General features: G+C 47.2%; 1 protein-coding gene across 1 annotated transcript; it reads right to left on the reverse strand.

Annotated features, from left to right (window-relative positions):
- Positions 1–970: 970 nt before the first annotated feature.
- On the reverse strand, positions 971–2,565 carry LOC120641386 (salt tolerance receptor-like cytoplasmic kinase 1). The gene has a single exon (XM_039917471.1). The coding sequence runs from the start codon at positions 2,336–2,338 to the stop codon at positions 1,289–1,291; it is 1,050 nt and encodes a 349-aa protein (XP_039773405.1). The 5' UTR covers positions 2,339–2,565; the 3' UTR covers positions 971–1,288.
- Positions 2,566–13,884: the final 11,319 nt, after the last annotated feature.

Here is a 13,884-nt window from a genome sequence, read left to right on the forward strand (position 1 = left end):
AGAAATACAGCACATTTTCTTCCTTCTTTGCAGTTGTAGTATCGGAGGAGCAGTGTTTCTCTTCTCTGGTCGTCGACGAACGGGTTGTTAGGATGTCATCAGGGAGCACCTAATCAGCATCCCTTTCGTGCAAACCTTTCTTACGAGCTACAACTCCGGCGCTCATCTTTCGTTAATCGGTGATGGAGAAGCATCGATGGAAAGCAAAGGTCGTCGCGCAGCGCTCGTGTTCACCGTGCGCGCGGCTAGTGGCCACCGTGCGCGCGGCTAGTGGCTGCTGGGCGCTGCTGCCGTTTGGGCATCTTTTCTCGTGGGCTGAGATTGAAATTTGCAAAAGCGAGGATCGGGAGGTTCCTTTCCTCCGCGCAAAGGAAAACACGAAGTCTGCAAAAGTGAACGAGCACTGCAGCGCCTTCAGTAGGGCAGTAACGTCACTAGGACAAATGGCAAGAAGGTTACGTTACGTGAAGCAAATTTAAGGTCGGATTGACTATTTTTAACTTGATGAGTCATAACACACTTCTAAAAATAGATTATCCTTCTTTAGTTTTTTTATTGATGTTTTCCTCCTATTTCTTTTGAATCTGAAGAAAGCATGTATATTATGAATGATTCAAACAGATCAGAAGTTCGCTGTTGCCAGTGGGAGCATGTGCCTGATCTAAAATTGGAGCTGGAAAGAAGACCGTCGTGAAAAAGGAATCTGGCTTTGATTGGCGAAAAAGCTTTCTGGTGGTGGCACTCATTTTGGAGCGCTTACTGGTGAAGCTAGCTAGCTAGCTCAACATAATTCTTGGAACAATTCGTCTTGCCAATAATTGGTCTTCTTAATCCTGTTTCTAGGTTCACATCACATGCACGCTTATTTTAAAAAATTGTCATTCGTTGGAGCAGATTATTAATCTGACCATGTCATAAGAAAGGCCGGAAACTGAATGCTAATCTTTCAGAACATAGTCCTCACGAATAATGTCTCAGGTCATCTACAAAACTACTCATTCAAAGTGGTTCGAGGACAATAAGAAATTACCTATTGCTTGCACCCACCTACTGCGGGATATCAACAAGACAACAAGGCAAATTGATGAATGAACAAGTACCACGATGTCGCCGGTTCAACAAACACGCCATGGCATGACAAAATTTTCTATCAGATCTAGTGATCTACAAGCTTGAATTTTAAAATTTTCTACCTCACCTCACTAGGCAAATTCTTCTCCTAATAACTATCCTAAGAAGAATTCTAGCACCCACAAGGAGTATTTACATCCTACGACATGAATCCAACTTAGGACATCATCTTGCGGTCCGATTTCGATCCAACGGCAGAGGTCTTCTCCTGGAGCACGCGCACCACGTCGGCCATGGACGGCCGGAGCGCCGGGTCGTCGCTCACGCACTGCATGGCGAGCTCCGCCACGGCGGTGGCCTCCGCGGCGTCGTACTCGGCCCCGAGCCTCTGGTCCAGCACGTCCGACACTTCACCGTCTCTGAGCATGGGGCCCACCGCGGCGGTGAGCCGGTGTCCGGTCTCGCGGCAGACGGCCTCCTTCCCCGTCAGGAGCTCGAGGAGCAGCACGCCGAAGCTGTACACGTCGCTCTTCTTGGTGGCCACGCCGGAGCGGAGGAGGTGGGGGTCGAGGTAGCCCGGGGAGCCCATGACGGTGCGCGCCGAGGGGCGGCCGCCGCCCGCCGTGGCGGAGACGCCGGCGTGCGCGAAGCCGAAGTCGCAGAGCTTGGCGTCCAGGTTGGCGTCGAGGAGCACGTTGGAGGCCTTGATGTCCCCGTGGATGACCGCTGGGTCGCGGCCCTCGTGGAGGTACTCCAGCGCCGCGGCCACCTGCGACGCGACGGCGACGCGGCGCGCCCAGGGCAGAGCCCCGCCGCCGTGGAGCCTCTCGTGGAGGTCGCCGTTGGGCGCGTACTCGAACACCAGCACGCCCTCGTCCCGCTCGTCGCAGTACCCGAGGAGGCGGACGATGTGCTGGTGGCGGAGCGAGAGGAGCACGCCGAGCTCCCGGCGGAAGGCGCGGTGCAGGCGCTCGCTGCTGCAGTGGACCTTGACGGCGCCGAGGCGCGAGGCCGGGAGCGAGGCGAGGTACACCGTGCTGAACCCGCCGCGGCCGACCACCCGGGACGAGAACCCGCTCGTGGCGGCCTCCACCTCGGCCCACGCCAGCTGCCGCGCCGCGCCGCCGCCCTGCTCCTCCGCCTCCTCCGCGCCCACCGGCTCGGCCGGCGCCACTCGCGAGCTCGCCCCACCCATCTCCCCGCGCTTCCGGAGGTCGCCGCCGCGGCCCCGGCGTGCGCGGCCAAAGAGACCGCAACCGCTAAACATTGTGCGCGAGCCTTGGGAGGAGCTGCCGCGCGAGTGAGCGAGAGCAGTCTCTCGGAAGAGCAGGTCGTCTGCCCCTTTAATCGCCTCGCAAGCTTGCGTTGCTGGTGAGTGACGCTGGGGTTCTTGGCTGTGCCTTCCTGGATAAGCTGTGGACAGGGTGGACGGAGGAGGCGGCAGATGGGAGGAGGAACAACAATGGCGAGTGGCTGGCTGGCTCCTCCGTGCTCTTGCTCCAAGTCAAATGCTCTGCTAGTGCCAGGGCATATATATGGCGCCCCGCTAGACTCCGGCCGCTCGCTCTCGCATCTCGTGTTGTCGTTGTTGGCTTAACCCAGTGGGCCACCACAAGTGACCATTGCGCAAAAAGGAAAAGGCAGGCCGTCGTCGTCGATCGAGACCCGGCAATTTTCTGCGTGTTGCGATTTTTTTATGGGTTTTTATGACCTGCGCGTCGGTCAGGAAACGTGCTATCGACCGCTCTCGGGATGATTATTAAACGACGACCGTTCTAAAACCCTGTTTCGTTAGAATGTTTGGAAGTGCAACTTGTTCCTACTCTCTGTTGTTTTCTGTGTGAAGAGGGCCGCACTTGTTCCTACTTGCACTAGACTAGAACTGAACTAGCCCTCTCCCTTCAAATAACTAGCATGAACTGTAGGGAAACGGGTAGGCTACGCTAGCATCACTACCGCATAAACCCAAGATACTTGCGAGTAGAAGATCATAGATCGTTACCACTAGACGCGCAGCGCAGCGGAAGAAGTCGCGCGTCGATGTAGAGGAAGTAGTCGATCACGTCCCACGAACCGAGCTCCTCGTACTTGATCCCAGCAGCCGATCAGCGCAGCAGTCGCAGCAGCGCCTCCACGGAGTCCACACGTACGGGGATGAAACGCCGGGCGTCGGTGTGCTAGCACCGCACGCAGGCAAGGGCGGCGGCCGAGAGAGAGGGAGGGGCGGCGGCTAGGGAGGTGGCGCGGCTCAGGTCATCGCCCCCCTAGCCCCTCCCTCATATATATAGGGCGTACTAATGAGCTTCTATCTCATAGGCCCATTTGTAACCCTAATCCCTCTTGGATCAATATCCACTTGGGCCTTTAAACCGTATTGTGATGATGGGCTCTTGGGCATATCACCAACAATCTCCCACTTGCACTAGAGACAATCATACATGCAAGCTTTCAACATTCCAAACCCCTTAAGTGTGTGACCCGTTAGGTTCATGTGTAGGTGGTCGTGATCGGAAATCATTTCCGAATCACAAGTCAATAGCGGCACCTAGCAGGGCATAGTGACTCACAAATACACATAAAGATCATATCGGCCGAACCATAGATATACTCATACACCGATCCCTTTGCCACACGATACCAGTCAAGCTCAAAGCGAGATGCGTGCCACCTTTGTGATAGCTCGACCATTTTCTCGATCTAATAGTGGATTCTATTCATAACTAACCTTTAGTCATCATGATTAACTCTTTAATCACTTTGGCATGGCCATGCACTTTCAAATCCAACTATCTCGAGGGGCCCAGAGATATCTCTCCCGTTATCTAGGAGGGGCAAATTCCATCTTGATCCGCTCACATCCCATTCCATGTTTCATGACACACCTGTAAGCTGCTTTTGTAACTACCCAGTCACGGAGTAGCGTTTAGCAGCCCCAAGATACACCACTACACACAGTGAGAAACAAATGGCGATCTCAGGTCTATGGATCCAGTAGGTATAACACTCAAGAACAACTGATGGCACATACAAAATAACAATCCCAACATTGTCTTGGAGTGGGTCAATCCAACACCATGTTCACCAACATGTGTCCACATCATTAATCCGATATCTCCATATCCATGATCCGTGAAACATGATCATCAATTAATGCATGTGCTAGTCTCATCGTCGTTGTTGTCCCACACAACGACATAAACTAGGGATAATTTAGAATCATATCATTTTCAACAAAGAGTTTCACGAACAAGTCACATACTTGATAATCAATGTAAAATAATCATCCATGGAACAAATAACAATTATTTATCATTACATAAACATACTCATGACACAAAATCTCCCACGCACACTAGAATCACTGATGTAAGTATCTAATACCCATAGATCTCATGTGCGCCTCATGCTTTGGTTGTGGGAGAGGCTTCGTCAACGGATCAGCAACGTTTGAATCCGTGTGCACCTTGCAAACCTTCACATCACCTCTCTCAACAAAGTTACGGATAAGGTGATACTTCCGCAGTATATGTCTGGACTTCTTAGTTGTTCTAGGCTCCTTTGCTAGTGCAACGGCACCACTATTATCACAATAGAGGTCCACTGGACTGGACGCACTAGGAACAACACCCAAGTCAGAAACAAACTTTCTGATCCAAACAGCTTCTTTTGCAGCTTCGGAAGCTGCAATATACTCGGCCTCTGTCGTCGAATCAGCCACCGTATCTTGCTTGGAACTCTTCCAGCTCACTGCCCCACCATTGAGGCAGAAAACAAAACCGGATTGCGATTTGGAGTCATCTCTGTCTGTTTGAAAACTAGCATCGGTGTAACCCTTTACAAGGAGCTCATCTTCGCCTCCAAATATTAGGAACATATCCTTAGTTCTTCTCAAGTACTTAAGGATACTCTTTACAATTATCCAGTGAGGTTCACCGAAATCTGACTGATACCTGCTCGTAACACTTAGAGCAAAGGAAACATCTGGGCGCGTGCAAAGCATAGCATACATGATCGACCCTATGGCTGAAGCATAAGGAATCGTACTCATCCTCTTTTGCTCATCAGGTGTCGTAGCACACTGACTCTTGCTTAGAGTAATGCCATGTGACATTGGCAAGAAACCTTTCTTGGAATCTTGCATATTGAACCGATTCAATATCTTGTCAATGTACGTGTCTTGGCTTAATCCAATTAGTCTTTTTGATCTATCTCTATAGATCCTAATACCCAGAATATAAGCCGCCTCTCCTAAATCCTTCATCGAAAAACTCTTTTTCAATGAGGTTTTAACGGCTTCAAGCATTGGAATATCATTTCCGATCAGTAATATGTCATCCACATATAGGACCAGAAACACAAGTGCGCTCCCACTAGCCTTTTTGTAAACACAAGACTCATCTTCATTCTTGATGAAGCCAAACCCTTTGACTACTTCATCAAAACGAATATTCCAACTCCTAGATGCTTGCTTCAATCCATAGATGGACCTCTGAAGCTTACATATTTTCCCAGCATTTTTAGGATCGACAAAACCTTCAGGCTGTGTCATATACACATCCTCACTTAGATGTCCATTAAGAAAAGCGGTTTTGACATCCATTTGCCATATCTCATAGTCATAATATGCGGCAATTGCTAGGAGAATCCGAACAGACTTTAGCATTGCGACGGGCGAAAAGGTTTCCTCATAGTCAACACCTTGAATTTGTCGGAAACCTTTCGCCACCAATCGTGCCTTATAGATGTGAACATTTCCATCCATGTCTAATTTTTTCTTAAAAATCCACTTACAGTCGACAGGTCTTACACTGTCAATCTGATCGACCAAGTTCCAAACTTGATTATCATGCATGGATTTTAACTCGGATTCCATGGCTTCAAGCCATTTGTCGGAGTCGGGTCCCATCATTGCTTCTTTGTAGGTCAAGGGCTCATCATTTTCCATCAATAATACATGGCGCTCCTCCGTAATAAGGAGGTTGAGCTTGTCAGTAGCGCGACGTGCCCTTATAGACCTTCGTGGGGCTGGTGCCTCAACTACGGGTTGTGCAACATCTTGCACATCCCGTGGATCTTCAGTGGGTGCTGAAACAGTTTCGGGTGTTTCCTGAATTTCTTCAAGTTGCACCTTGCTCCCACTAAATCCTTTTGAGAGAAACTCCTTTTCTAAGAAAACACCATTGCGAGCGACAAACACTTTGCCTTCCGCCTTATTGTAAAAATAATATCCTTTGGTTTCCCTAGGATACCCCACAAAGAAACATTTGTCTGACTTTGGAGTGAGCTTATCTGACATCAAACGTTTGACATAAGCCTCACATCCCCAAACTTTGAGAAAAGATAATCCAGGACGCTTCCCAGTCCATATCTCATATGGTGTCTTCTCAACAGACTTACTTGGAACCCTATTCAGTGTGAACGCAGCAGTTTCAAGAGCATAACCCCAAAATGACAATGGAAGATCAGCTTGGCTCATCATGGACCTAACCATGTCCAACAAGGTTCGGTTCCTCCGTTCGGATACCCCATTCCATTGAGGCGTTCCGGGCGGAGTTAGCTGCGGAATAATTCCACATTGCTTCAAATGATCACCAAATTCAAGGCTCAAATATTCTCCTCCACGATCAGATCGCAGAAATTTAATTGTCTTGCCTAATTGATTTTGTACTTCATTCTGAAATTCTTTGAACTTTTCAAACGATTCAGACTTGTGCCTCATTAAGTAGATATAGCCATATCTACTAATGTCATCAGTGAAAGTAATGAAGTACTGAAAACCACCTCTGGCTATTGAGCTCATTGGTCCACATACATCGGTATGTACAAGTCCCAACAAGTCACTCGCCCTCTCACTCTGACCAGTGAAAGGCGCTTTGGTCATCTTTCCAAGCAAACAAGACTCACATGTGTCAAATGATTCAAAATCAAATGAGCTTAACAATCCATCTTTATGGAGTTGTTCAATGCGCTTCTCATTTATATGACCTAAGCGACAATGCCAAATAAAAGTGGGATTCAAATCATTTGGTCTAAGCCTCTTAGTATTAATGTTACAGACAGATTTATCCTCAAGATCAAGAACATATAATCCATTCACCAATGGACAATGAGCATAAAAAATACCATTGCAAAAGATAGAACAACGTTTGTTCTCAATTACAATCTTAAAATCACCAACTTCTTCCAAACATGAAGAAGAAATAATGTTCTTGCTCAAAGCAGGAATGCAATAACAATTATTTAATTCCAAAACTAATCCGGAGGGTAGAGACAAGTGGTAGGTGCCGACCGCCAACACCGCAACCTTTGCGCCATTGCCGACCCGAACGTCCAACTCGCCTCTTGCAAATCTTCTAGTCTCACTTAGACCCTGCAACGATTTGCAAGTGTGAATCATCGATCCAGTATCAAATACCCATGATTCACTAGAAGATAATGCAATATTTATTTCTATAACATTTATACCTGAAGTGGAAGTCTCACTTCCCTTCTTCTTCTTCTTTTCTTCCAAGTACTTCTTGCAGTTCCTAGACCAATGTCCCTTTTCATGACAGTGGAAGCATTCATCTTCAGAAGTAGGGCCAGATTTGGCCTTAGGTGCTGGCTTTAGCTTAGAGCCCGAGGACTCACCACCAGAACTCTTTTCCTTGCCTTTACCTTTGGGATTAGGAGGCGTCCAACGCTTCCTCTTTTTGTTCCCCTTCTGAATCATCATCACATGATTGGGATTCTTCTTAATACTCTCCTCTGCTGTTTTTAGCATCCCATGCAACTCACTCAATGTTTTATCCAAGCCATTCATCTGAAAGTTCATGATAAAAGGCTCATAGCTCGCCGGGAGCGACTGGAGAATAACATCAGTAGCCAAGTCTTGGTGAAGTTCAGAACCAAGTCTATCCAAAGTCTCAATGTAACCAATCATTTTGATCACATGAGGACTGACTGGGCTACCTTCTGCCAGCTTGCACGCAAACAAGGATTTTGAGATATTGAACCTCTCAGTCCTGGTTTGGTTCTGAAACATCCCACGCAGCCCCTCGATCATGGTATGAGCATCCGCATGCTCATACTGCTTCTGCAGATCAGGGGACATGGTGGCGAGCATCAGACAGCTGACATCAAGTGAGTCATTGCAGTGCTTCTCATAAGCTCTGCGATCAGCAGCAGTTGCATTGTCAGGGAGATCATCAGGATATGGCTGCTCAAGAACATACTCCTTTTTCTCTTGCCTGAGAACAATTCTCAGGTTGCGGTACCAATCAATAAAGTTTGTTCCATTCAACTTTTCTTTCTCAAGAACAGAACGCAAATTGAAAGCGGAATTGTTACTGGCAGACATGATCTACAACATTAAAGTAAAGCAAGATTTCAGCACTAAGTTTATGTAAAGACTTTCATTAACTGATTTAACAAAAGACAACCTACTATATCAAAGTCATCTTCCCTCTAATGACATATAGTGGTTCAAGATCCATAATCACTAAAATTCTAGTGAGCTTTAGCATCACGGCTAGAAAAGTAGTGATACAGGTAAGTAACAAATTACTAATCACATCTCTATGCGACTCTTGTTTGTTGGGTGGCATCCAATGCCCCGGCCCCAACCCTATGCCTTAAAGCCCAAAACTGTTTTGATAGCTTTGCTGAGTAAACCAATACTATGCTTGTGAATGTCCGACATCCACCCTATACAAAAGTGATAGCTGAGGGTACTCTACTTTGGTAAACCTACCACACAACGATCAAAATTTATAGGTGCAGCTATTGGTAAAAGGCATCAAAAACTCAAACTTTTCTGAGGGAAGCTATTCTATCATGATTAAAGCATCCACCATATGTAAAAGCATGAAAGAATAGTATGACAGGAAAATAAACATCACAGGCATATAATCATATTATATTGTGAATAGTATGGCCTCTTGCATCACAATGGGCTCCATCGCCATGGCTCCAAGGTGACCTCCATTGCCATCCGTCCTGTCTTGTGGTGATCATCATCGCCATCATGATTGAAACCTCCATGAAAAGATACTAAGCTACTACATCTAATAGCTAGTGAAATAATTACATGAGGATTCAAACATCACAAGTCGACACGCAGGTCGTTATACAATAATGGTGCAACCTCAACCCGGTTGTGTTAACTTGCGACACGCAGGTCGCACAAATCATCACATACATCATCACATGACATTGAGGCCATACCATTCACATCACACCCTGCAAAAACAAGTTAGGCGTACGACGTGTTCTACCAAAGTAGCGCTTGGGAAGCCGCTACAGCGAGAAAGCAACGGCGGTCCCTATGAAAATCTCATCAAAGTGATCGCATCACCTCAAATCCGAGCCATTCATAATGCCTCAATTTTCACTAGGTCAATCACCTTGACCGTGCAAACTTTGCACTTGAGAAGACTGCATCTACACATGACCTTGATCTGTTGGTTCAATCTACTGACTATGCACACAGTTAGTCCCGATGGTGATTCCAGCCGGTAGGGACATGTCGTATGCATAACAGAGAAAGAACACAAACTAATCTTTTGTCACATGCCGCGCAATCAACTCGCTCCAGTTTTAACCCCTTATGACCAATTGATCTAATCAAACCGTGCAAAAGTAATAGATCCAATCTACTACAACAACATATCACCTATATGCAAAAGATCCAGACCAAAAACTACGCAAGATGGCTCTGGTACCACTGTAGGGAAACGGGTAGGCTACGCTAGCATCACTACCGCATAAACCCAAGATACTTGCGAGTAGAAGATCATAGATCGTTACCACTAGACGCGCAGCGCAGCGGAAGAAGTCGCGCGTCGATGTAGAGGAAGTAGTCGATCACGTCCCACGAACCGAGCTCCTCGTACTTGATCCCAGCAGCCGATCAGCGCAGCAGTCGCAGCAGCGCCTCCACGGAGTCCACACGTACGGGGATGAAACGCCGGGCGTCGGTGTGCTAGCACCGCACGCAGGCAAGGGCGGCGGCCGAGAGAGAGGGAGGGGCGGCGGCTAGGGAGGTGGCGCGGCTCAGGTCATCGCCCCCCTAGCCCCTCCCTCATATATATAGGGCGTACTAATGGGCTTCTATCTCATAGGCCCATTTGTAACCCTAATCCCTCTTGGATCAATATCCACTTGGGCCTTTAAACCGTATTGTGATGATGGGCTCTTGGGCATATCACCAACATGAACATCATGTGTCTGCTTTTGTGCTTTTTTGTTTCTGAGCTAGAAGCAACTAGGAAACAAGATATCAGGACCCAGTGATGTAGGCTAATTAACCATTCTTTGAGATTTGTTATTGATTCGAGCTTGTCAAAGGAGAAAAGAGAAAAATAAGCCGTTAGAGAGAATTGTCGTTCTTTCGTGAAAAAAAAATGTTTGTGAGATCCCGAAATTCTTATAGAGTATTTGAGGTGTTCCTTTTGTATAGCCTTAGTTTTTACTTCATAGTGCCCATCATAAAATCCATTTTCTAAGCTCTTTTGCCTCTTCACTGATAAGAAGCTCATGGTCATCCTATTACTTTGTCCACCTCTCTGGTCCCTGCTATGTTGTTTCAACAATGAAGATAGCGGTTTTGAATATTTCCACCAAAAATATTGTTCATGATGAAATGTTGTAGCAAACTTTTTTTTTTGAACGAACGGGCATAAGGACATGCCTAAAGGAGCAGAAATTGCCGTTGCAACAACGAGCTGTAAGCAATATGCCTAAAGAAGCAGTAATCGGCTAGTGTTTTTTTTTATTTGTTACTTTCACCCCAGGCCATTCCAGTTTTAAGCTCTTGTGCAAGTTACGATCCGTGCTTGTCTTCTTGAGCGTTGTACTAAAATCCCCTTTTAACGTAAAGATACGCAATCCTCTTTCGTATTTGATAGAAAAAGATATAATTATCCTCTCTTTCAACTATTTCTTTTTGAGAAAAAAGTCCGATTTACACCCTTAAACTATCCTAAAAATTCTATTTTCAACCTTCAACTATAAAACCGGATAAAAGTGTTCATCCAACTATCAAAATCAAGCAAATTTGGCCCTTGAGTGGTTTCAAAGGTGTTTTTGTATTTTTCTTTCAAAAAATAAAAAAATTCTAGTTAGATCTAAAAAATCAAAACTAATTCATTTTAAACTAGAAAAAAATGAAATTAGTACCATTTTTTAAAAGAATAATCTATCTATTATTGCTCTTTTGAATCTTAGTTATTCAAAAAAATAGACATAACTACAAGCAACCAAATATTAAAAACATAAAAAATGGATTGATTAACGACAAGTATTGTGCCAATAAAATGTTACATTTTTTGAAAACTTTTGATATCTATTTCGTATTTTTAATTTAAAATGAATTACTTATAATTTTTAGTTTAAATTTAAATATTTTTATTTTCAAAAATAGAAAACCATCTTTGGAAATATCTATGACTAAATTTGTCCGATTTCAACAGTTTGATGATCTATGTTATCTGATTTTTTAGTTGAAGATCAAAAAATGAATTTTTATAATAGTTTGAAGGCGAGAACTGGACTTTAAAAAAGAACATCTCTACGCTGTAGTACATACCTTACCTTGGTTAAACCGACAGTCGGGATACAAACATCGCCTACAAGGCTACAACTGTACGCCATCCACGCGCCTTAAAAAACAGGCGTGCAAAACAAGCGAGAGGCGAGCTGTGCACAAGGCACAGTGAGATTCCTCCGGCCCCGTCGGGCCGGACCCTCCTGCTACAGGGCTCTGAGTAACTAGCCGCCGTGCGGTGCTACTGCCGTCCACGACGACAGCACAGTTCCTTGGCTCCTCACGCCCCGCTCGCTCATCGTCACCACTTCCCGCTCGTGCGCCGTGCGCCGTGCGCGGCGTGCCGCGCAGGAGGACCACGGGAACCACGCCGTCCGCAAGGCTAGAGTCCGAGAGTCCACCACTCACGCCACACGGCGAGCGAGCGCTACCTGCCCCGTGGCCTGGGGCACGCGTCCCAGTGTTGTTGAGCCACCTAACGGAGAGCAGCTACTCCGCTCCTTGCAGAAATGCCACCCGTGCGGGTGCTCCGAATCCGACCTGCGCGGTGCGGGTCGTTGGGGGGGCTTTGGGGCCCTATCCGTTGCAGAATACGGAGCCGGGGAATGTATCGTATCCGCACGCCAATCGGGATTCCCAGCAAGTCAGGGAACACTGTAGCGGTGACTTTCGGTGTATTTCCGGCCGCCCGATCTGAGATGGATGGTCAGGATTGACTGCTACAGTACCCCTGCTACATTGTAAAACAGTACCTTTTGAACAGTGTTCCGTGAACAGTGCCAGCTACAGTGATTTACGGTAGGGATCACTGTTCATCCAGACTCAGATCACTGTTCATCATTGTGCCTTCGCTTCTTCAAGGCAGGGCCCGCACCGCCGACGCGCACGCGCACGCGCACCGGCGGCGATCGCGGCCGTCGGTGCAGCTGCAGCAGCAGGGGGGAACCTGAGGTCGTGGGAAGCTTCGTGCCGGGAGGTCGGAGGCTGAGGAAGCTCCGTGCGAGCTCGGGTTCAGGAGGGGTCCGGGGGTCGAGCTGAACGAACGTGGCAACGATTTGGTTGGGACGGGACGGGACGACTTGGCGCAGGAAACGGGCCCCTGCCGGCTTGCTGCTGCAGGGTTTTAGTCAGAACTCAGAATCAATTATTTTTTTAAAAAAAAGGAACTCAGGATCAACGTCCTTTTCCACCCTTTAGAAGACGCGACGCGATCCGGTTGGGATGCTCCTGTGCTCGGACCAGCAAGCAAGGCACAGGTTCGTCATGGGGGAGAAGCCTGTCGGTGTCGCGCGCCGGTCGCGGAACACAAGCTGCGGATCCGGCCTGCCGGCCTGGTGCCCTGGTCCGGTTCGTCCCGCTCCCGCCCGCCTCTCGATTCACTGGGGATTTCGTGGAATCGTGGTCGTCGGTGTCTGGGATTTCAGACTGCACCGCAGGCACGAGAAAACAAAAGAGCAATGGAGCTTCTACCTGCTGCAGTTTTTCTTTTTATAAGAACCTGCTGCAGTTTTTTTTTAGATTACAACCTGCTGCAGTTTTTAGTTTACGCGTCAAAGTGTGTCCGAGCGCAGCATGGAAAGAAGGGTGTTACCCTGGAAAGAATAGCTTGTGGTTGCCGTAACGTTACCATTCATTGCTCCCTCGGAACCACATTTTCCGAATTATTGACCGTACGCGAGCAATAAAGCCGTAGAGAAGGAGTGCCGGTAGCGGAGCCAAGGACAGCACTCATTGAGGCAGCAAGCAGCAGAAATCAATCCTTCCATGAGAGAGGGAAAAAAAAGAGAGAAAAACGTCACGGCGCTGTACAGAAATCAATTCATAACCGTGTGACTAGCAATCTAGCATGCCATACATACGCGCAGCCGGAATCGGAATCGGAATCGGAATCGTACGTGTTGCCGTCTGTGTCCGGAACGGATGACACGATCGGGCCGGTGCAATAGGAAACCTCCACTCCACCACCCGGGGATGCTGCGCGCTTGCTACGACGATCTGTTAGGATCGTGGTCCAAGAAGTGGTTGAATTGTGATTTTTTCAAATTTCTATCTAATTTTTAACCTAGACTAGTATTGTCCAATCTATAAATTTGAAACCTAGTCACTAGAGCATGCTATCACAAAGTCCTTAGATAGGTAAACACACTATCATGATCATGTTGCTTAAAAGATATCACACTAGCAAGATCAAAACCTAAACAAAAGATCACACTACCATGCAAGTTGTCCTAGTCAAACTATAACCAATCAAAGACAAGAGTGAAAGTGATCGGGTGCTCTAGACTAAG

The sequence above is a fragment of the Panicum virgatum genome, chromosome 7K (assembly GCF_016808335.1).
Source record: "Panicum virgatum strain AP13 chromosome 7K, P.virgatum_v5, whole genome shotgun sequence".
Taxonomy (NCBI): domain Eukaryota; kingdom Viridiplantae; phylum Streptophyta; class Magnoliopsida; order Poales; family Poaceae; genus Panicum; species Panicum virgatum.